Below are 21,562 nucleotides of genomic sequence, written 5' to 3'. Positions count from 1 at the left end.
TCTAGTTAGCAACTGTTTATTTTGATTTTTAACCAGTTCTTCGGACCAGAATTTAGGCTGTATTCTCCCAGAAAGCAGTGCAACCCAGGCCAACCAGTTCTGGATGCAACTTTTCAGTATGCCAGAAACTTGAATTACTGTAAAGGCTTTGATCATTTTTTTCTACACTTCAAAATTTACCTGGAAAAAACTCTGCTTCAGTTTCTCCCCCTCCTACTCAAAGACAATAAACACATTTGAATCATCACATTAATCCTCCGTGTTCACACCCTCTTTGTTCTGCTAATCTCTTAAATGACAAAATCTTCTTGAATAATTTATAATTAAGAGCTTTTACGCAGTCTCTGAGCTATTTCCTCTGTATCTCCTGTTTCTTAAACAGTGCAATACCGACACAATTGGTTTTTATTTACATATAATCTTCTTATGCTGTAGATGCCAGGTTTCCTTTCCTTTTATTTCAGGTTCCTTTGACCAAAGGTCCTAAGCACAAATACATAAATTAATATAAGTCAAAATATTATAGTATACAAATTTAAAATAAACAACAAGAATAACTTAGGATTCTTAAGGTGCTTAAACATTAAAATTAAGATCATTTGACCAAAGTTCAATTACTCTACAGACACAGCAGGGACTGCAATAGTACTCATATCACTCTAGAGATGCAACAAACGCCAGGTTTAACCTCTTGGATTTCTTTTGCAGGACGATCAACTACAGCCGCAATAGTGTTCCTCTTCTCAACTCATCACCTGAGGAAAATGCCTTATTGACAGTGATGGCAAATGGAGCCTTCAAGCACTGTGAATGCAGCCATATTCATCTCAGTATTGCCGGGAGGGTGGGGGAACAGTCTAGTTGGAGGTGATTAATCACCCTTCTAAGGTTAACCAACGGTGTGCTCCATTTCGATTTTGATTGGCCACTTTCCAAAGGCTCATTCCTTACTATAGATCTCTGTCGTTCATTCCTCTGGTCTGTTCCAGAGTATCTTTTTTCCTTGGTATCCTTCCGACGGATGAACTGAGAATCCTTTCTTTTTGCAAAGTTATTTTGTCTTCAGGATCCTCACAGCTATACAATTACCACCATCTCCCTTCCTCACTTTGCCAAATTTCAAAAAAGCCCTCTGTGATATCTTATTTGGTGCCCTCGTCGATGGCCAAGGGAATTATTTTGCTGATCTGGCTTTGTACTCCCTTTCCTATATAACCCCTTACATTCTAAAATATTTATCTTACCTTATAGTACTCAGAACTACTTCACCAGCTGAGGACAGTTGGAGTGATTTCTCAAGTTGTTTGTGAACCTGTGACTGTGCAGTCCCATCTGAAAACAAGCAAATATCTGTAGGATGTAGCAGCTTCTCCTCTTGGTGTGGTTCTTCCTATTGCGGAGTTCTTGCCTAACGCTATTCAAACTATGAAAAACAAAAACCAATTAAGAAAGCCTGCTAATTGTCTTGGGCAAGTCCAGGGATAGGTGATAGTTGCTTTCTAGCACAAGCATGGGCAGAGCGGAAACTAACAAAGAAGGACACATCTGTTTTAAACCCTTGACATTCCTGGACATGGAAATTATTCTGCCTTGATAAGTAACAAGATAAAAGTAACAAGACCACTCTGTGGGCCATGGTGACCCAAGGAGAGCTGATTTATGGCCACACCAGATTTATGGCCACATTTGTTAATAATTAATAACTCTCCTGGTTCATAGTAAAAGTACCAAGGCACATTACTGATCCTCCATACTAGTGAGTCCCAAATTCAATCTTTCTTTCCTTTGTCTTTGAATTTGAAAATCCCCAAATACTCACTAGACAGATCAAACTATTTTTAGGGCACCTTCATGGAAGCAGTCTGCATTCCACATGTACTATACCTCTGACTGCAAGTAGCACGCCAGTAGTAGCATGGGTTCATGGTGCAAGGCAGGAAAAGCGAGATGTTGGCTTCCTCAGTGCCATATGCTTTCGATATTTTAAGGGAATATGTTTCAGTGGTCTTTGTACAGCTCTGAAGTGTAAAGTGGCAGTTTGGGAAATCCTGTCCAGCCTTGTAATGAAGAGAGGCACAGAAACTGTAGTTCCTAGAAGCACTAATAAAAAATTATCCCTTATTGCACATGCAATACCTGGGTGCAGCATGAAATCACTGCAGGCACTGGGAGAGAAAAGGGAACAAAATCCATCTAAAATGAATGGTTAAGAGATTTTTTTTTTATTGAATGGAGAATTTTTATATTTGGTTTGTTATGGAATAAAATAAACCATTATTTCAAATATTTAAGGGTTAAATAATCCTGTTAAAAGACAAACATTATTAATACAGCTAATGAGTAATCTCCTTTTGCAAGAAACCTATTTCATGAAGTATCATAAGGACTATATGATGAACACAAGGTTAACCCTTGCACCTATTAGCCCAGTTAATATTTCCTTTTGGGTCCTGCCCTTCCCTTTATATAGTCAGTCAAAGCTCATGGATATAATGGTACTTTCAGGGGAATGGTATCACTTCTGGTATTCCCCTGTACCTGTCAAAAGGTGTGTCATGGAACCCCTATGCAACCTATGCATGGAGGGAATCAATGCCGCACAGGACTCTTCTGTCCACAGAAACGCTCCACTAAATCTAACTTATTGTGCTGGAGGTAACCACTAAATCTATGCCTTAAATAAAGAACAATCTCGCAAGATCAGAACAGGTATGTAATACCAAACTGATAGTGCAATCCTATCAAGTGGGGGGGGGAGCGTTCAGAGAGCCCGCTGAGTGTTATGCCAGAGTATTTTGTTTTGTATTTTTTAATAATTTTTTTATTATTTTTCATAATACATAATAGATAAGCAATCTTCCAACAATTACTAAAAGTCATCTACAGAAAAAAGAAATAAAATGTTATTGTTAGAAATACTTATATGTGATAAAATAAAATATAAAAAAACTTCCCCTTCACCTCCATCTTGTTATAAATTTATGCACTCTTTTGTATAGTAGTTCTATTCCTAATAGTATGTTATAATTTTAAGTATAATTTCCTTGTTTAGTCAAGTAAAATATATACGAATACTAGTTCAGATCATTTGACAATTATTTCAGTATTACAAATCAATCATAATATATGAAGTATAATTTCTAACTGTAAAACATTATTTATAACAATATAAAGAAGAAAAAAAGGATTAGATCAAAGAGTATCCTTCAATACTCCCCATGCCAGAGTATTTTGGAGATACATCGACGTAAGGTTCAGTTACTCCAGCGCAGGCCCCCAGCATCGCTCCACCGCTTTTGGCCATCGTCACAGCCCCATAGTGACTAGCCATTAGCGCAACAGAGGTGCAGAGCATGGTTGAGGGGGGACCTGAATGTGGCTGACAGGGTTGCCAACTGCCAAGTAGTAGCAGGAGATTTCCTGCTAATACAACCGATCTCCAGCCGATAGAGATCAGATCACCTGGAGGAAAACGGCACTGAAGTCCCTCCCCTCCCCAAACCCCGCCCTCCTCAGGCTCCGCCCCCAAAATCTCCCGCTGGTGGCGAAGAGGGACCTGGCAACCCTATTGGCTGGCGTTAGTTTCTAAGCCCCTTCAGCCTGGAAATGTCCCCCCCCATCAGTGTCAGAAAGCTTTCCCATCAAAAAACACAGCGTAGCCCATAGGCACCCATGGAGATTGAGATTCAAGTCCTCTCTCACTGTCGCAGCCATACCCATCAGGCCCGAATCAGCTCAGGATGCCAACTACAGGAGTGATCGATTGGCTCCCTCCCCTGTGGTGGCCAAGTCTCCCCCCACCAGCCCTTCAAAAACCCCAGCTAGGATGCAGCACAACTCATGAGGAAGGGCACGCGGCGGCACGGTGCTCTGTCTCAGAGCTCCCTGCCATGTGGACTTAAAGCGAGTAGCATGGCACTTTGGTGGCTGAAAAAGCACAGAAAGGGCCCTTGGCACTATTGGGTGAGCCCGTTGTGCCAATACCTAAAGAGGAGAGCAAAGTCCATACTGTGTGACTGACGCCTCCCATTTCAGAACCCTAACAGGTACCCCAGCTCCCGAGGCCCGACCCAAAGGGGCAGCTGTGCACTGATAGGTAAGCCAGCGCCTGGTTCCCAACCCTTGCTCGTGGCCAGAAGCCACCCCGGGGACACTGCCTCCCACGCCCAAGCCCAGCAGTGTGGTGGCCGCGCAGGGGCAGCAGGAGCCGTGGCCTTCTGGCCCCACGGCCCCTCACATGCAAGGGGGACTGGTGCATGGCACGTCTCCGGAAGAGCTGCTGGGGGAGGGGGCCCATGTTTTCAGCTCCGCACTGGGCCGCAAGCTCATTTGCCAGGCTCCCCACCCCCAGACAGGGGGCTTTATTGGGGAGGGTGGTGCAGCCCCTCCATTTTAAGCGGAGTAAGTTACCACAATCGTGGCAGGAACAGAGCCCTGTGCAGCAGCTGCCTCTCTGGAGGGATCATTAGCAGTCGCTGAGCTCTTCGACACAGGACAGGTGAGCGTGGTTCAGACAGCACCAGCCTGTGCCTCAGGGGCAACTGTGGCCGAGTTCAGTCCCTCGTGGGCCATGACGGACACGGCTAGCCGTGTCCGTCATGGCCCACCAGGGACTGAACTCGGCCGCAGTTGCCCCTGAGGCACAGGCTGGTGCCGTCTGAACCACGCTCACCTGTGTCCGTCATGGCCCACCATAGCCGTGTCCGTCATGGCCCACCAGGGACTGAACTCGGCCGCAGTTGCCCCTGAGGCACAGGCTGGTGCCATCTGAACCACACTGCCTATTGTCACTACTCGTCTCCGTTTGGCTTTTCTTCAGGTGATGATCCAACATGGTGAAATCTGGCCCAAGCCTGTACCCCCCCCCCACACACACACTGTGCTCTGGCCACTGCCCCCCCCCGCCTTCAGAAGTCAAGTGCTGTTCTCAGCTTGCTGCTCCATCTGTGGCTCAGTCCCTCTTGGACACTTGTCACATCCAGGAGGACAGTCCGTTTCCCTGTGGCTCATAGGAGGGGGTCTCCGGAGTCCTCGGCCCCTTCCCCCTTTGCTGAGCGATAAAAGTTTTGTTGGGCACCACATCTCCTTGTTAAGTGTGAGGCACGGGTGTTTGGTTAATGGCGCCACAGAACTGTTTTGGGGAAATTGTTGGGAGTTGTTCTCCACATAATTGCCGCACGCCCAAATATATATCTGGCAGTTCCATGGAAGGCGTTAATGGCATTCCTGGAAATAGTCAGAGATATCAGGGCTTGTTAGGCAGCCTTGGGAGCCAATGCTGAAAAGCTCCATTGAGTGGCTAGTCTCATTTCTCCTTTCCCTGCGTTCCTATGTTCCCTGAGGCAGAGGTTGACACATAGTGCCAGCAGTTGCTGTGTGTGTGTTAAGTGCCGTCAAGTCCCTTCTGACTGATGGCGACCCTATGAATGAAAGTCCTCCAAAATGTCCTATCTTGGACAGCCTTGTTCAGATCTTGCAAATTGAAGTTGCTAGCGGTCCCTTATGTTAGATTCAAATTTGCTGGTGTGTCCCCACCCCTTGGTTCAGCCTGGCTGAGCGGTTGCCTAGCTAACGAATGATTGATGGGGTTGGAGTTCAAAAAGGAGCCCTCCCTACGCCCATGCATTCCTCAAGGGGTTCTGGTCACAAAAATGAAATCAGAGCATAAATAGATATGTAAACAGATACGTTTCCCAGCCGCCCACCCTTGGTGTTTGCAGTGGGGCTACTGCGAACATTCAGGTCCTGGCAACCGCCAAGAAGGTCCAATCTGCCTAGCCAAGGAATTTGGAGTTTCTCGTCAGAACACTGTTACACCGAACTTCAACGTGGGGGTTTGATGGCGTTCTGAGTACCACAACGTATCATCACACGTCAATATGGAATGACCCCCTCGGAAACCCTGCTGGATGGTCTAGCTGGGGGGGGGGGCGGGTAGGGAGAATAACCATTCCGTTTCCCTGGGAGGAATGGCCTGGCCACCCAATCTTCCCTCCTCTACTTGGTGAAAAATAGGGGGGGAAACCTATTGAAAAATGGCGCAATTCTAAATAAAGGCAACTACAGCTTTCTTAGGCCAATCACAGCCCTTCTAGAGCTCTCTCAACCCCACCTACCTCACAGGATGCCTGTTGTGGGGAGGGGAAAGGAAGGTGATTGTGAGCCGGTTTGAGTCTACCTTAAGTGGTAGAGAAAGTCGGCATATGGGTGAAAAGTGGAGAAGCCAACGAAGAGACTTTAGTAAAACTAAAAAGGCTATGCTCATGGCTGAAAATATGAAATTATGGATTGGTCCGTGGCGGGAGGGAAAGGGGGGGAAAGGGGGGAAATTTGTATTGGAAGAAGGAAAATGTAAATTGTAATTATAAAGGTATGGAGATGTAAAATGACCTCCAATGCAATAAAAAAAAGATTTTTTTAAAAAAAGAGAGAAAGTCGGCATATAAAAACCAACTCTTCTTTTTTTCACTCACTTCCCTGCCAATCAGAGAGGGGATGTTCTGGTATGAAGGACAGGAATGGGCTAGTAGAACATGGGAAGGGGCTCCTTGGACCTCTGGGTCTGGTGGGGTCTTAGAATGCCAAGAGCCTCCCCACGGGCTACTTGGGAGACATTGGAGCACTGCTACATTGTGGGGGAAACCTACAGTGGCACCAGGATGTGGCTCCCTGTTCCGAGGTTGCCTGACCATGGCCAGAATGAATTGGGGCCTCCAAGTTGCCGTGGCCAGAATGAATTGGGGCCTCCAAGACCACCTGCAAGCACAAGGGGTTCCTGACAACACAGTTGGACACTCAGCCCTCTTCAAGGATGGAAAAGAGACAGCTGTCCCAATCGGACATCCGGGGGCAGGGCGCCTCCTGTGCCATATGTGCCCCTGTGCCCCTCTAGGTGATGACACCCTTCATACAGTATGGGCCAAGGGCCTGTTTGCAGTCTCTGCAGGAGGGGGGGGGGGTTGCTGGGGCCCTCGCTAACACTGTCAGCTGCCCAGTGACAAACAGTAGGGCTCAGTCCCTTTAAGGAGGTGATGCGGACACAGAGCCTCCATCCCTGGCCACACCCTTTCCCGCCCCTCATCTGTGACGTGCACAGGGCTAGCCCCCCCCCCAGGCCTGCGATTGGTTCTGCCAGCCCTGTGCATCATGGCCCAGCTGTCCCAACAAAGCACCTGGCTGGGATGCTACGGTTGCTGAGAACACTGGTGCGGTTACATGCTCTTTTTCCTGCTGGCCAGTCACTAACCAACCCCTTCAGGAAGCACACTAGCAGCACCACAGTTACACTGACGGCCGGCCGCAGCATTGCAGGCGCCCCTTAGGATTGCACTGTTAATGAACAAAATTTAGCTGTTTACTAGAGGGACAGCAATGGCTCTGTTTCCAAGTGTTTCGGAAGGGGATCAGTGTTTGAACACCCAGTTCTTCAAGCCATTCTCACACTCATGGTAACATAACTTTATTAGGAAAGGAATGATTTCAGTAACAGAAAAAGCCATAATCTATCTGTTGGCAAATTAAAATCTATCTCAAATATTTGTGTGATATTTAGCTTTACTTCCTCCATGTCTGTTACACTTTAAGCCTTCTCAGGAAATACAGGCTTCCAAACTGGCAAATCTCTGACATTTCCTTTCTTCGCTGTTCTTGAAGCTGGTCTTCTGTTTAAAGGTTGATTGTTAACCTGCATATGAGCATGGTGGGAGTCCTTTCACTCCAAGTCCAGTTATCTGTATTGAAAAGGGCAAGAAAGACAACACACAGTCATCCAGGTATTTGGTAATTAACTAGAAAAATCAGGTTTCACTTACCTGTATATATATTCATATTCAAACCTTTATTGGCATAGAACACTTACTTGTAGCTGATGTGCATTGAGGTCTTCTGTGCAGGCCTGCCAACCGGAGGTTTTTCCATAGCTCTAGGGGTGCAGCGCTTTGACTTCGAACATAGAGTTGCCAGGTCCCTCTTCGCCACCGGCAGGAGGTTTTTGGGGCAGAGCCTGAGGAGGGCGGGGCTTGGGGAGGGGAGGGACTTCAATGCCATAGAGTCCAATTGCCAACGTGGCCATTTTCTCCAGGTAAACTGATCAGTTTCAAGCACCTTTAATGGCATGATAATAAAAATAGTAGTAAAGGTGAACTGATCTCTGTTGGCTGGAGATCCGTTGTACTAGCTGGAGATCTCCAGCTAGTACCTGGAGGATGGCAACCCTATCCATACATCCGTTCCCATCCAGGCAGTCACACGTCCCGATACTGCTGTGCCCCTTCTTCTCAGTTCCTCCTGAGCCAGCGGCGCTTCTCGCTCGCAGTACTGCATGAGGAGAGCTTGCAGAGGAGTAGGAGGAAGGTAATGTGCCTGTTTTTGATTTTCGATCTTCTGTGCAATCCTCCCTTGGGATTTTAACAAGCTTATTATGGCAGGGGATCGAAGCTCTCTTAAGCGTTGAAGAGGGAGTGCAGGATGGCCTTTGCCATCTGAGTCTCCTTTCTCACCTAAAATCCGACCACATGGCAGCTCTGCATATCTCCGGCAACGGCATGCTTCAGGGCTAGTGGACAAGGAAGGCCAGCTAGTCCATAGCACTGCCTGACAGTCAGGACCAGCCACCTGGATAGTGTCTGTAGTGCCCTTTTCCTCCCCATTAGTGCCAGAATGGCATACAAACAACGCTGAACCCTTTCTAAACTCCTTGGTCTTTAAAGCTCACCTCACATCCAATGTGTGTAGCATCCGCTCACTATCTGATGTAGGCCTTGGAAACCCAGCACCACCGCACTTACTGGGGTGGATAGGGAATAATCAACAATAAACTTCATGAGATGACAACAACAAGGCTGAAGTAATGGTAGAGATGTCTTTCTCCAATGGCGGCAAAGAAGGAACTGAGGGAAAGGGGCCCAGTAGCGTAGGGATATGTGACTGCCTAGGCGAGAATGGATGTATGGTGCTGACGTGTTGCTGACATGTTGCACGCCCTAGTGGTAGAGCTATGGAAAATCCTCCAGTTGACAGGCCTGCATATGCGCAATCCCAATGAGGGACCGCACAGAAGACTGACAATGAATTATTTGTTCAAGCCCAAATGTTTGCTGCATCTAAGTTAATATATTTTGTTTTGCTCTTCATAGTCAGAAGAAGCAAAAATTCAGTAGGAATGCTGGCCTTGTTAGACAGAATAGCATTTTTAAAATTAGTGTTTTTCATTAAAACAAATGTTACAAGCAAGATTTTAGCAATCAAGCCAGTCAGCTGGAATTATAATGTAAAACAGTGGAAGAGGTTGGAGTGATTTTCACCAGTTCCCCACCCCCACTGCAGACCCCTCGCACTGTTCCTGGAAGTCCATCAACCCGAAAGGTCAGAGTTTCCAGGGTCATGGCAATGCCGTTCGCACAGCACAGGATCCAAGTCATACATTGTAAAATGAAAACCGAACATATTTCACAAAAGTGAAAAAATAAGATATACGTGGCCCCAGACAACTTTTCCCATCCTCTTAAATGTGCTAAAACTATCAAATTACCTTGAAAACGCTGCCAGCCTGCGGCTCCTGTGACCACGCAGCCTCATCCATTCCTTGGGAAGCAGAAGTGACGTACAATTCTGAATAATCAGGCCCACCAAAACAGCAGGAAGTAGTTTGACTAACAGGCAACTTCACAGTCTGCATCCGTATTCCTATTAAAACACATTTTTTTTCTTTTTAGGGCTTAACTGATCACTTGAAGTGTGCCCGGTTTAGCATCTGCAGCCCAGTCCCACAACACCCCCAATTCAGCACTAGCCATGTTCTACACGACGCCACCATAATGGAACCAGACGTCTTGCTGCAGTGGGGGACAGTCTCAAATACAAGAACATAACCAATTATTCCTTTTCGAAAGACAGAGCTAAACTAACAAGGAGAACATCTTATCCAATGTTGCAGAAAGATTTCCACAGATTGAAACCTGAAAAAAGTTCTCAAAAGAGCACAGGAAGGGTGGGAGAGACATCACAGGAGGCACGTAATACAACTTTCTTAAAATATATATGGTCTCTTGGGCAATTGCACAAGGACATTCCACACAGCTTTAGCACAAAGAAATCCTATGTGGTGTGAGAATTGTTTCAGTATGTTTTCCGCATACAATACATGCACATTTCATTGACTCTCTAATGTTGGAGATAACCGCTGGAGGCGAAAGATGATGTGTGGAGTGTGGATCTAGATTCCTTTCCCTTTGCCACATATTATATTTGGTATTAAAGGCCTATGACCTCCTGACCTAAAGCCAGATGTTTCCAGTCTTACTTTCTAAAAAGAAAACAGGAAGTCTTCCTCAGTGGCTGTTCACTGGTACCCCACCTATACAGGGGAGATGAGTGGTACCTAGAAATAGGGCTTTCTCTGTGGTAATGCTAATTTATGAGCTCTCTTTCTGTGATGTTCACCTGGAAGCTTCACTGCTTGCATTTACCAGCCAAAGACCTTTCACTTCCATCTGCTTTTAGGGGTGTTTGTTGGTTTTTCTTTTAATGATCATCTTGTGGTTATTTGATTTTTATCCTGCCCTTGCCCCAAAGAGCACATTGTAGCATACATGACAATGTACACAGCTGTCCCCTCGCATTTTACCCTCACAACCACCTAATGAGATAGATTGAGAGAGACTGGCCCAAAAATAACCAATTAAGGTCATGTCATAGTACGGATTTGTACTTGTCCCTCCCAGGTCCTAGTCTATCTACTGGAAGATACCCGCTGGGCTGATCGTCCTGACTGGTCATTCAAGATAAAAAAGAAAATTGCCCAGCTAGGCATTGACTTGGATTCCCTATCCCTTGCTGGAGAGAGATACACCCTAAACCAAATAAAACAAAGATTAACTGACCACAAACTTCAGAGCAAATTCCCTCTAACTCCTCCAATTTGTTCACCTCAACATTTTGGAATCCCACCAAACCTTGGTCCAAAATACCTGGAACATTTTGACAATCCTAAGCTCAGGAAAGCTTTTATGCAAGCCAGAACCAACACATTGCCCTCGGCGATTCTTTGTGGCAGATTCTTAAAAATACCCTATGCAGATAGAGTCTGTAGATGTGGGGCTGGATGCTTTGATTCCCTGTCCCACATACTCCTGGAATGCCATCTGTATGACACTTCAAGAGACAACTTAATAAAACCTTTAATTCCAAATTCCTACTTCAACAACAGGAAAACACTTCAGAAACTATTAGCTGATTGGGACCCAGAAATTACAGAAAGCGTGGCGAAATTCCTGATGACACAATCAACCAATGGAAACTCAGTCAGAAAGAGGATCTCAACACTAAAGAATAAACTGTATTTAAACTAGCTTTTAACATTCAAATTTTAATTTCAGCTTTTGTATATTCCTTTAGAATATGTTATGCCAATAAAGGTATTTGAATTTGTCTATATACTGTGACTATTTAACTGACTGCACATGCTTAGGTCTTAATCTGCTCCCTCTAGCACTGTTTTTATGCAGCAATTATTAAAATTGTCTTGCTCTACCACTTTATGTTTCCTGCTGTTGTTTTTAGCTTGGTTATTTTGGTTGATTAATTTTTATCATAATTAGGACTGTTATGAAAAATGCTTCTTTCAACTTTTAGTCTGTGTTTTAATTGAAACATTATTTGGCCAACATGGGATGCTCTTGTTCAAGAGTATGCTAATCAATCAACACTATTTACAAATCAGTATTCTCTGAACTGTTTCTTGCAAGTTCATATAAGTAATTTTGATATGCAAACTGATAACAATGCATGAGTTTGTGATGCCACAGCATACATAAATGCGTTAGAAAAGGCTGATTTTGCTCTCATTTTCTCTTCTCCTACATGAAACTAAAGCTTACCGAGCTCTCTCTACATCATCTGCCCCATGTCTATCTGTGTGTGCGTCCTTCACTAGAGGGTCAAACAAATTTTACGATTTTTCTTGTTACATTTGGGTTCACCCTAAACCTAACTTTGACTCAGACAATCTCACATCAGTTATGAGGGAACTTATTTCCCAATTGTGCGGGGCCCTGATTCAGATCAGGTCTACAGCACAGGTGGAGAAGGGGCTTCAGTTTTCTCCCAGCACCATTTTCCCAAGTGAGAAGGGCCCTGGGGGGGGATTTATTTTTCCCACTGGGAGGGGTGCATGTGTAGCCCTTCAGTACATGTGAAGTCCCTTCTCCTGTTGTGCTGCGATACAGTACAAATCACACATCCCTCCCACTTGGGGAGTCAGTTCCTTTGTACCTGATGTGTAGCCTGTCTGAATCAAAGTCAGATTGGGAGAACCCAGAAACTACACATGAAAAAAATCACAATGTGTGGTTTGGCACAAGGAGAGAACCCTGCGGCTGTGTCAAACATCTTAGATGATGATGATATTGCCACTTTTTTGACAGGATGCATACAATAAATATATGGCACTCACTGCAACAAAAAAATTCAACAGCAGTGTACAGATTTGTCAATGGAAATATTCTCAATGAATTTAACATTCTGGGTTGTACTGCATGAGTTTAGCACTAGGGTATTAAATAGATCTGATAGGGAACAGGAGCCAACTGTCTCTCGCATTCTTTACTGAAGATTTTCCTTGCTGCCTTTTCTTTTGCAACTGCTTACCTGTTTCAGGATCTATACGGATCACTCGTCCTCCATTGTAGCAGCAAACCCAGAGTTTCCCTTCTGTATCAATACTCATCCCATCTGGGATTTTGTCTTCTTTTTTCATCTTATATATACTTCTGCGGTTGGCTGTAGAGAGAAAATGACAGGCTTTAGGGAATAAATCATATCAGTTACTTCATAAGTCAGCAGTTTTCCTGAATCAAACACTTTGGAAGGGCAAAGAAGGGTTTTCCCAGATGCTGGTGTTGGGCAACCATGTTGCTACATTGCGAAGGGAAAGTGTGGGGGACCGCACCCAGCCAAAAGATTTACTCAGCAGAAGGAGCTGGAATAGCGTGGAAGCACAATATGGAACTGGCATTCCTGCGAACTATGGCAAATACTCTTAAATTATGTCATGCAAGAAACTCCTATCATCAAACTGGAGTACTGAGTTGTAAATTTCTTTCTCTGTAAAAAATCAGCCCAATTCAATATTGAGAAATTTGGCCCTCTTCAACTAAATGTTTATGAATAGTCTTTAGTATATACATAAATAGTATTTCATAAATACTTATTACTGAATAGTATCCTCTTCATTTTCCATGTATTCTACATTTAATTAATTGGTTTATCTGTGAGCATAAGATTAATTGGCTGACAACCTGTTTGGGAATAGCTGCCCTTACATCTGAACACCTGGGTTTGGATCCTATGAACAACTTTCAGCATGCTAGTCTCTTCTGTGGAGAACACATTATCTAGTTCTAGCACAACCACTGGCACAAGATCAAGGACTTTCACTGAGCCCTCGCACAAACAAACGTACTAATGCAAGAGGAAGCATGCTTTATGGCAGAGATCCACACAGAACTTGTTCATAGGATCCAAAACAAAATATGTACAGGAGTGGATGTCAGAACTGGCCACTCTTCATCTAGGGAGAAAGCACACAAGTCTCCTTGGCAAAAACAAAGATTTTAATTTGCAAAACTCAAGTCTTAAAGAACAATGATTTTATTCAAGGTGACCTTACAACAGAAAAGGATAGCAGATTGAGGGATTACTAGCCATACTGCCAATTGCAAATCCAGGCCAAAGATTACATGTTAAGTAGACACAAGCAATAGGAGTTTATGCTAGGCTAGCAAAACAAACTGGACTAGCTAGCTGGAAGACCAAACACAGATAAGACGCATGGTCCTTTGTTATCAAAACACAATTTAAGCCAACTTCAAAGGACCGTGGTATTGCATATCTCCAATATTAGCATGACAATCTGTAGATATTAACTTCAGCTTTACTGCATCTGAAGATACCATGCAAAACATAAGGAAAGCGTTTCATCCTGCTTCTTGCTATTGCTAACACAAACCTATCTGTGGACAGGACACAACAGAACAACAGCTTTTCGCAGTTTTAAAACCATGGCTTTTTCAATAATAAAGTACTCTCCAGAACATGCAACTACCAGGATCTGAAATATGACATATTTTCTATTGGCAAAGCCAGATACGTATCTTTAGATCAATCCTAGATTACTTCCTTTAACTGTGTCACATACTTGAATACAGCAGAAAACAGTTCCTTGATGCAGCGTAAACCTCGCTTTCCCCCTATGCCATCAAGTTCATTGCAATCCCATGAAGGGATTTCTCCAGTTTTCCTCTGCTGCAGTTTCCCATCATTCACCACAAACCACACACCACACTCTGGAAGCAGCAGCAGTGAAAATTACTCCCTAAAGACAGGCATCCTTTCTGCAGTAAAAGATGTGGGATGCAACAACTTTGCTGTTGTTAGGCAGATCTGGATCTGATGTGTGGATGGAATACTGGCTGGGAATCCTAGGTATGCAGCTGTGGGCACCAAGGAGGAAAGTTGGTCTAAAAGTATAAAATAAATTACTATTCAGAAGCAACTGCTCTTCTTTAACTAAAGTATATACATTAATCTTTCCTACTTTTAATTGCCCTTTTCTGTGATAAAAGAGAAGCATGCCTATTACTTTTTTACATAATAAATGTGCCCGTGTCTTTAATATTCAGATGGAACAGTTTAAAAGCAGCCTAATTATTTCAATAATTATGTTTAATCTACAAGTATAATGGGGAAAATATTCATAAATAGGTATGGTGTTTGATAGAAAAGCGGTTGAACATTTTATGGATCTCAAAATAAGAAAAGCAACCATACAGATCTCTCCTGTTGGCAGGTCATAGTCAAAGGCGTCCACAGAGTATGAGAGACTATCGATGTAAAAGAATGTTCTGTTATCCAGCGACCAATCCAAACCATTGGAGATGTCCACGCAGTCAAAGTTTTTCACTACAGAGTGGTCAGGAAACAAGGTGAAGAGAGAACCTTGTTTCAGCTCCAGCACTGCAGGGGCTACTTCATTGCCCATTGTTCCTAGAAGAATCAAATATTGCACATTTAGTAAGCAGAGAGCAAAATTAATAGCATGATAATGTTGGACATGGCCTCCTTAACAAAGGACAGGCTCCAATATGCCTTTTCCCTAACCTAGGAGGAAAGTGTAAATAATTAGGCTTGGACTCACTAAAGCTTTTCTGCGGGAAAGACAATTTCTGCCCTTGGTGCATGACTTTCTTGCATCCTCTCTTCCACTGCAGCCAAAGACACCCAGCATTTTGGACCGCAGCAGAAGGGGACAATGAGAAAGTCATGCTCCATGGGTGGAAATTCTTACGCCCACAGAAAAGCTCAGGTAGATCCAAGCCTTAATCTTCATAGAGTTGGATTGGCCAGATGCAAGTTTGGACCACAGAACTTTCAGGGTCCAAGAAAGACATCCAGACATCCCTTTGCCACCCTGCCACTGCCAAAAAACAAAAACAAAAATCCATACAGTAGTGTCATCAGAACCTACTCAAAGCTCTCCAGTTACATTTGTTCATGAAAACGAAGCAGTATATAGAATGATAAAAACACTATGTAATAAATACTATTACACAAACCTGTAGGTGCCAATAAAAAGAAATAATAAAACAAACCGTGACAGTTCTTATTTTCTGAGATATTTTAAGTCCTATTGGAAACAGACCTGGGAGATAAATGGGCTTTAAAAGAGTTAACCAGTAATTAGCTTTAAAATGAAAAAACTACCCCAGTGAAAATAGATATTTGATCATTTTAAGACTGGTAATAATAACTTTGTCCCAACAAATTTAACAGCATGCACAAAAAGGGCCTGGAAGAGGGGTTTTTTTGTGTGTGTTTTTAAACACAATCACATTCAGAACTGATAGCACAATCCTAATACATTTTCCTGGGAGTAAGCCACACTGAATAAACCTGCTTAGGATTGTTATCTGAGCTTGTGGGGATCCTTGGTCATTTATGCATGGGTACTTTCACTCACGTTCACCCTCAGCCTGACTCGGTTATTCCTTGGAGTTATGCATGAGTTTTCCATCCATTAGAGATGACCTCACACCCAGCCCTTGCAAATCCCAGGGGGCTTCCCGTTGCTGTTTTAACCTGATTCTTTGATCTCCCCTGAGATCAGCCTGGGTGAAATCCCCATGGATAAGCCAAAGCATGGGATATAGAAGCTTTGGGGCAGTGACATTTTTCTCCCAGTAAGCACCACAGCCAATTACAAAGCAGCGTGTCAAGGGCCTGGGACTCAAAATGCTTCCTGCTTTCTCTGAGTTCTTTCTGAGCAGAAGAAAGGATTTCAAAAACGAGACTTTGGTTCCCCCCCCCCCCGGTTCCTTTTAGAGACCTCCATTTTGTTTTTTAAATGCTTTTTAACGCAGCACTTGAGTTTCCACAGGGGTGGGGGGACCTGGGCGTTTCTCTCACAGTAAGCACTACAGCCAATTGCAAAGCAGTGTTTCAAGGGGCGCTTCCAGATTTTAACTTAGTGGTGAATAGCACTTTTGGAATTTGCAAGAGAAAAGAGTGGGTCAAGCGATCATGGAACCCCACGTAAAGCTCCCATGCATAAACGACCCATGTTGAAGCAGGGTCAAAGCTTAACTGCTAGTAGATGGGTCAGTGTAGCCAAGCCTGAAGCCTGAATCATGTGTAATGACATGGGGTCTGACTCCAGATCTTTCCCCTCAAAACATAAACAGTGCAGTTGGACACCTCTTTGGATTGTGCACCCACAAAGATTTGCATATGCAATGATACATGCACACTGCAAGCATGTGTGGACTGGGTTAATGAACTACTGGTGGTATTTATGAAGGCCAGGACCTTGAGGTATTTACTTACGCCTCTGGTAAGGTTTAAAAAAACAAAAACAAAACCTGTCTGTTTGTGTAGCAAATCTCCATGCTATACCTCAAGGCTGTTTCTCAAACTTTCTTTAGTTTTAAGCGAGGTCTGCCATGCATCTATGACAGATTACTGTTCAAGAAACAAGTGCAAAGCAATGGAACTAGCCACATGGGGCGAAAACGCATGGTTGCTTCAGCTTCCTTTATTCCCTGTTTCAGCCAGGATTCAGCCAGGATCGAACGCATGCGTTTCGCCGAACGTGCGTTCGATCCTGGCTGAATCCTGGCTGAAACGGAATAAAGGAGGCTAAAGCAACCATGCGTTTTTGCCCATCGTTAATTACAAGAGGGACAAAATATCCTGACTCTTTAAATAAACTGAAGCTGCTTAAGAATGTAAATGATGATCAACCAACCTGCAAACAGTCTTCCTGCAGGATCCACCTTTCCATCGTTGAATCGATTATTGGGTTTATCCTTGTCGACGTGATTAATGATGGTTACAGACTCGTTTTCCCAGTTCAGAGAAGCAAACTGGGTTCCTTGGGTAATAATGTAACCACCACATTTGCGAAGAGCCACTATGCTCACTAGATCATCTGGAAACAAGGTTGGGGGATGAGAGGTTGTATGAAGAAAAAAACCAACAGCAGTAGAGTAAGTGCTTGCATACTGTTTTGAGAACCTTTTGTTGAAAGATGGTGTATACTTAGGTCTAGGTCTGGTCAGTGCCTGCATGGAAGACCTCCTGGGAATCTTACGTAAGCCACCTTGTGTTCCATAAAAGAAGTACGGTAGGATATAAACACAATAAAATAGTAAAATCAACAAAAGATAAAGTACAGTGCTTGTATGTGTACATACATACAGCATTTGACAAATGGCTTAAAGTCTGTAATTAACATATTCCTCACCAGCTTGGACAAATCTAGCTTTTTCTTGGGTCTTGTTCTCATTTGAGTACTAGGAACATCACACACTGCTCTCTTGTATTCCTGGACCTTCTAGCATCACTTTATAATAAAAATTGCCCTCCCCAACCTAGATGTACTTAGGTATGCATATGTATTACACACACACACACACACCCCTCTGATGGAACAGACTCAGGCACATGTTCATGAAAATATGTTTGCTAGTCTTTATAACGTCATAAGACTTCTTTGTGGTTTTAGCTAATCTCACCAGGGACAGGTCCAATGTTCTCTGTACAATGTCACACTGGCTCTCAACAGTATGCTCTATGTACAGATGCCCTTCGAGACAGTTTGAAATTAAGGGAGATCAAAATGCCACCACCTGTTGATGATGCACATCTCATTTTGGACCAATTTTGGTCATCTACACGAGCTACCAATGCAGCTTCTGCCAGGATGAATTCACACTGCCAGTTACAATTTTACAGACCTACACAGTATGAACACCACACAATTTAGGAAACACCTCTTTCCATATGAGCCTCTCTGCTGAGGGTTCCCTGGTCAAACAAGACTTAGAACCACCCAAAACCCAGTGCTCAGTTGTGGCATCAGTGTTGTGTTCCTTCTATAGAGACTCAGAAGATAGCAGTAGTGAATTGTTTTTAAAATGTTCCTACTTCATCAGTACTTGGCAAATAGTTTCTTTTTATCCTCTATAAATGTGTGTAGGGTGTGGGGGCTTTATGGTTGGGTTTTTGAAATATCTGTGGTCCTATGCCTTTTTCAAAAAGTTTCACAATTGTTAATATATGCCATGTTGAGGGCCTTGTGCAGACAAATGGTATAGAAAATTATAAAGTCCTTATACATATGTAAGTCCAAATACATATCTGACTTCAAACTCCTTTTATCTTCTGTTATAACCTGAATACTTCTCTAACACTGACATGAATGTTTGCTGACCCCAACTCCTAATCCTGCAAAGACATATTGTTTAGAAAACTGCCCGATAGATAATACAGAAACAACCACCAAGGAGTATCAAGAACCCCTCAAATAATATGGCCAATTAAAAGAAGAGGTTGAGGGATAACTTTGAGAGTGGTTGACAGTCCCGTCAGGAAATCCTGATTTAGTAATGAAAGACAGGTTTCCAACCTGAAAGTCTGTATCTTGAGATCAACAATACCCCATGCCTCCACAGTAACCTATATATGGCCAATTCAGAACAATGCTTCCCCATATTCTATCCCTAGCACCAAGATACACTGATCATATTTTCATCAGGTGAACTCGTAGGAAGGAGGTCCTTGAGAGAATCCATAAGGATTTCAACTACTTTTACTCCAATAACCACCTGAACAAGGGCCAATCCATCCAGCAGATACACTTTCTGGACACCATCCTCACAATCAAGTTGTTAAGTCTTCAAGATCTCACAAGACCTTTGGTTGCTTTTTCTGTAAAATGTATTCTTACCAATTGTAAGGATGTACTTATATACTATAGCTGTATGTTCCAAGGATGTATATGGATCAGTGCTTTTCACCAGGCATGATCTAGAATAAGCACCCTATCCTGGACAAAGTCACTGACTGGCACCCAACTTGAAAAATGTGTTGAAGAAAATAGATTGATTGTGGCTTTCAATCTTTAGATTAAATGGCTTTCAATCTTTAGAGTACTTCTGTTTATTCTAAATAATGTGCATTTTGGCTTGTCACTGGGTTATTAAATGTCTTAGTTGTGGCTTTGAGATGATATTTCAGTTTTTATTTATTGCTATTATTCACTATGTTGGTTTTAAATCTGACATATGTATTTATTTACTATATTAATAGTCTACCTTTCTCACAGACTCCAAGCTCATTAAACAGTGAAAGTTGATACAATCACTATGATGAGTCATCTAATAAGCAGTATGCCTGAATTACAGAAATCTGAACAAGAACAACATATTAGTCATGATACAGAGTGCAGATGCAATGCAAATACAAGGCAGAGTAGACTAGAAATGAATTAAATAAATACATAAATCCACAAGGTGGGGCCACAACAGAGAGAACATATTGTTATTTTTACTGCTAACCAGCGGCAAGATTAATTTTCAAGTTTGTTTTATTTTTGTTATTAATGATTCTGTGTCAGCCACTTCAAAAGCTTTCTAAAAGTACATGGCACATATGTCTCTATATTCTAACCTCGTATTCCTATTTGTATCTGATGAATAGGGCTTCGACTCTTGAAAGCTTATTTCCTGGAAATCTTGTTGGTCTTAAAGCGGTACTGGATTCAAATTTTGCTCTTCCACTGCAGACTAACACAGCTGCCCTCCTGAAACATTCTAATCTATTATGCAGTGTCTATACTTTCTTAACATAAAGTGCTTTTATTGCAGGGAACAGCCCTAAATGCTGCATGCACAGGGAAAAGCTCAGAAGCTACCACAGTCTCTGCAATGATTTCCTCCCAACGAGTTCCTAAAGGCACACGATGCTACTTTTGATCACCTAAGTTTTACGATTACTCAAAAACAAATATTTTATTATGACTAAAAGCAAAACCAGTACAGCTTTTTGAAAACTCTCTCTTACCCACGGGAATACTTCGCACTTCCTTTGTAAGAGAATTCCATCGGAAGACCCTTTTGCCAATTACATCCACAAAGAGGAGGGAATTTTCCTTTTCCTCCCATAAAGGTGACTCTCCAAGCTTGCAGTACTCTTTCACCGCAAGCTCAACTTTTACAGATGACATTGCCTATGGAGAAAAGCAGCAAAGGCAGGTAAAGAACAGGAAGAATATGGGGGGGGGGGGATGTCTGTGCAAATTCAGCTGACCTGAAACCAAATATCAACAAATGAACATTCCAGTCTCAACATACTTACTTAGAAGTAAGCCTCGAGGATTTCAGTGGAACTATCTACAAGCAACTATGAACCAGAAAATTGTGAATTCTAGTCAGTGGCAAAGGCATTTTGTGATTTTAGAAGTGCATCTGTCACACAGAATGTCCTTTCTCTGAGAACTTGCCAGAAGCATCTTCCTAGAATCCATGTTTGGGGCAGAGCACTTTACTAGATAGTTCTGCAGTCTGATGCAGCAAAGGTAATCCTTGCATTCTTCATTTATGTTAGGAAAGAATGCAAGTTCCCAAGTTACACCCGACCGTTTGGTAGGTGCAAGGCGCCAGTATTTCATCATCACTTCCTCAACTGGTTCAGCCATTCGTGCTAAAACAAAACCTGACATATGAAAGAAAAATATACATATGCTGCTGCTTCACCACTGTCAGCAACATCCATGATTTAAATATAGCCTTACTGACTAGTGATTTAAATCATGATTTAAATTGATTTGATTTCAATCAAATCCACCCTGCTGAGTGCAACAGTTAAATCTCTTGCATTCTGTTTTAGAAATCTGTGCCCACCTTTCCATTCGAAAGAACACCAATGGCAGCTCACAAAAAAATTAAGCACAGATACTTAAAATATCAGTACATTTAAACAAATGAGACCCAAGACAAATCACTCTAAAACCATACCCGTAAAACAATAAAAGAGCAGAAGGAATTTAGCGTTGGCAGGAATGTGTCCTGAGGAAGGTATTTCCTTATTTCAGGTACGGTTCAGTAATTATATATAAATGCATGACCCTAGCAATTAAAAGACCAACAGTTGGTGTTAAAAGTGCCTTACAAAATCCAGTACCAATTGACGAAATAGATCAGAAATTCTGGATGGAGACGATCTGTTG

The 21,562-nt window shown here is 43.0% G+C and overlaps 1 protein-coding gene across 1 annotated transcript; it reads right to left on the bottom strand.

The window, feature by feature from the left end:
* Positions 1 to 7,596: 7,596 nt before the first annotated feature.
* LOC130488236 (regucalcin-like) lies at positions 7,597 to 20,660 on the bottom strand. Its single transcript, XM_056861869.1, has 7 exons — positions 20,644 to 20,660; positions 20,398 to 20,563; positions 17,300 to 17,482; positions 14,827 to 15,042; positions 12,646 to 12,777; positions 9,530 to 9,684; positions 7,597 to 7,730 (listed from the first exon to the last, which is right to left on the bottom strand). The coding sequence occupies exons 2-7, from the start codon at positions 20,558 to 20,560 to the stop codon at positions 7,680 to 7,682; spliced, it is 900 nt and encodes a 299-aa protein (XP_056717847.1). The 5' UTR covers positions 20,561 to 20,563; positions 20,644 to 20,660; the 3' UTR covers positions 7,597 to 7,679.
* Positions 20,661 to 21,562: the final 902 nt, after the last annotated feature.

This window comes from Euleptes europaea, chromosome 16 (genome assembly GCF_029931775.1).
Source record: "Euleptes europaea isolate rEulEur1 chromosome 16, rEulEur1.hap1, whole genome shotgun sequence".
Lineage (NCBI taxonomy): Eukaryota > Metazoa > Chordata > Lepidosauria > Squamata > Sphaerodactylidae > Euleptes > Euleptes europaea.
The sequence above is the reverse complement of the archived record's forward strand: the minus strand, read 5'-3'. Positions and strand labels throughout refer to the sequence as shown.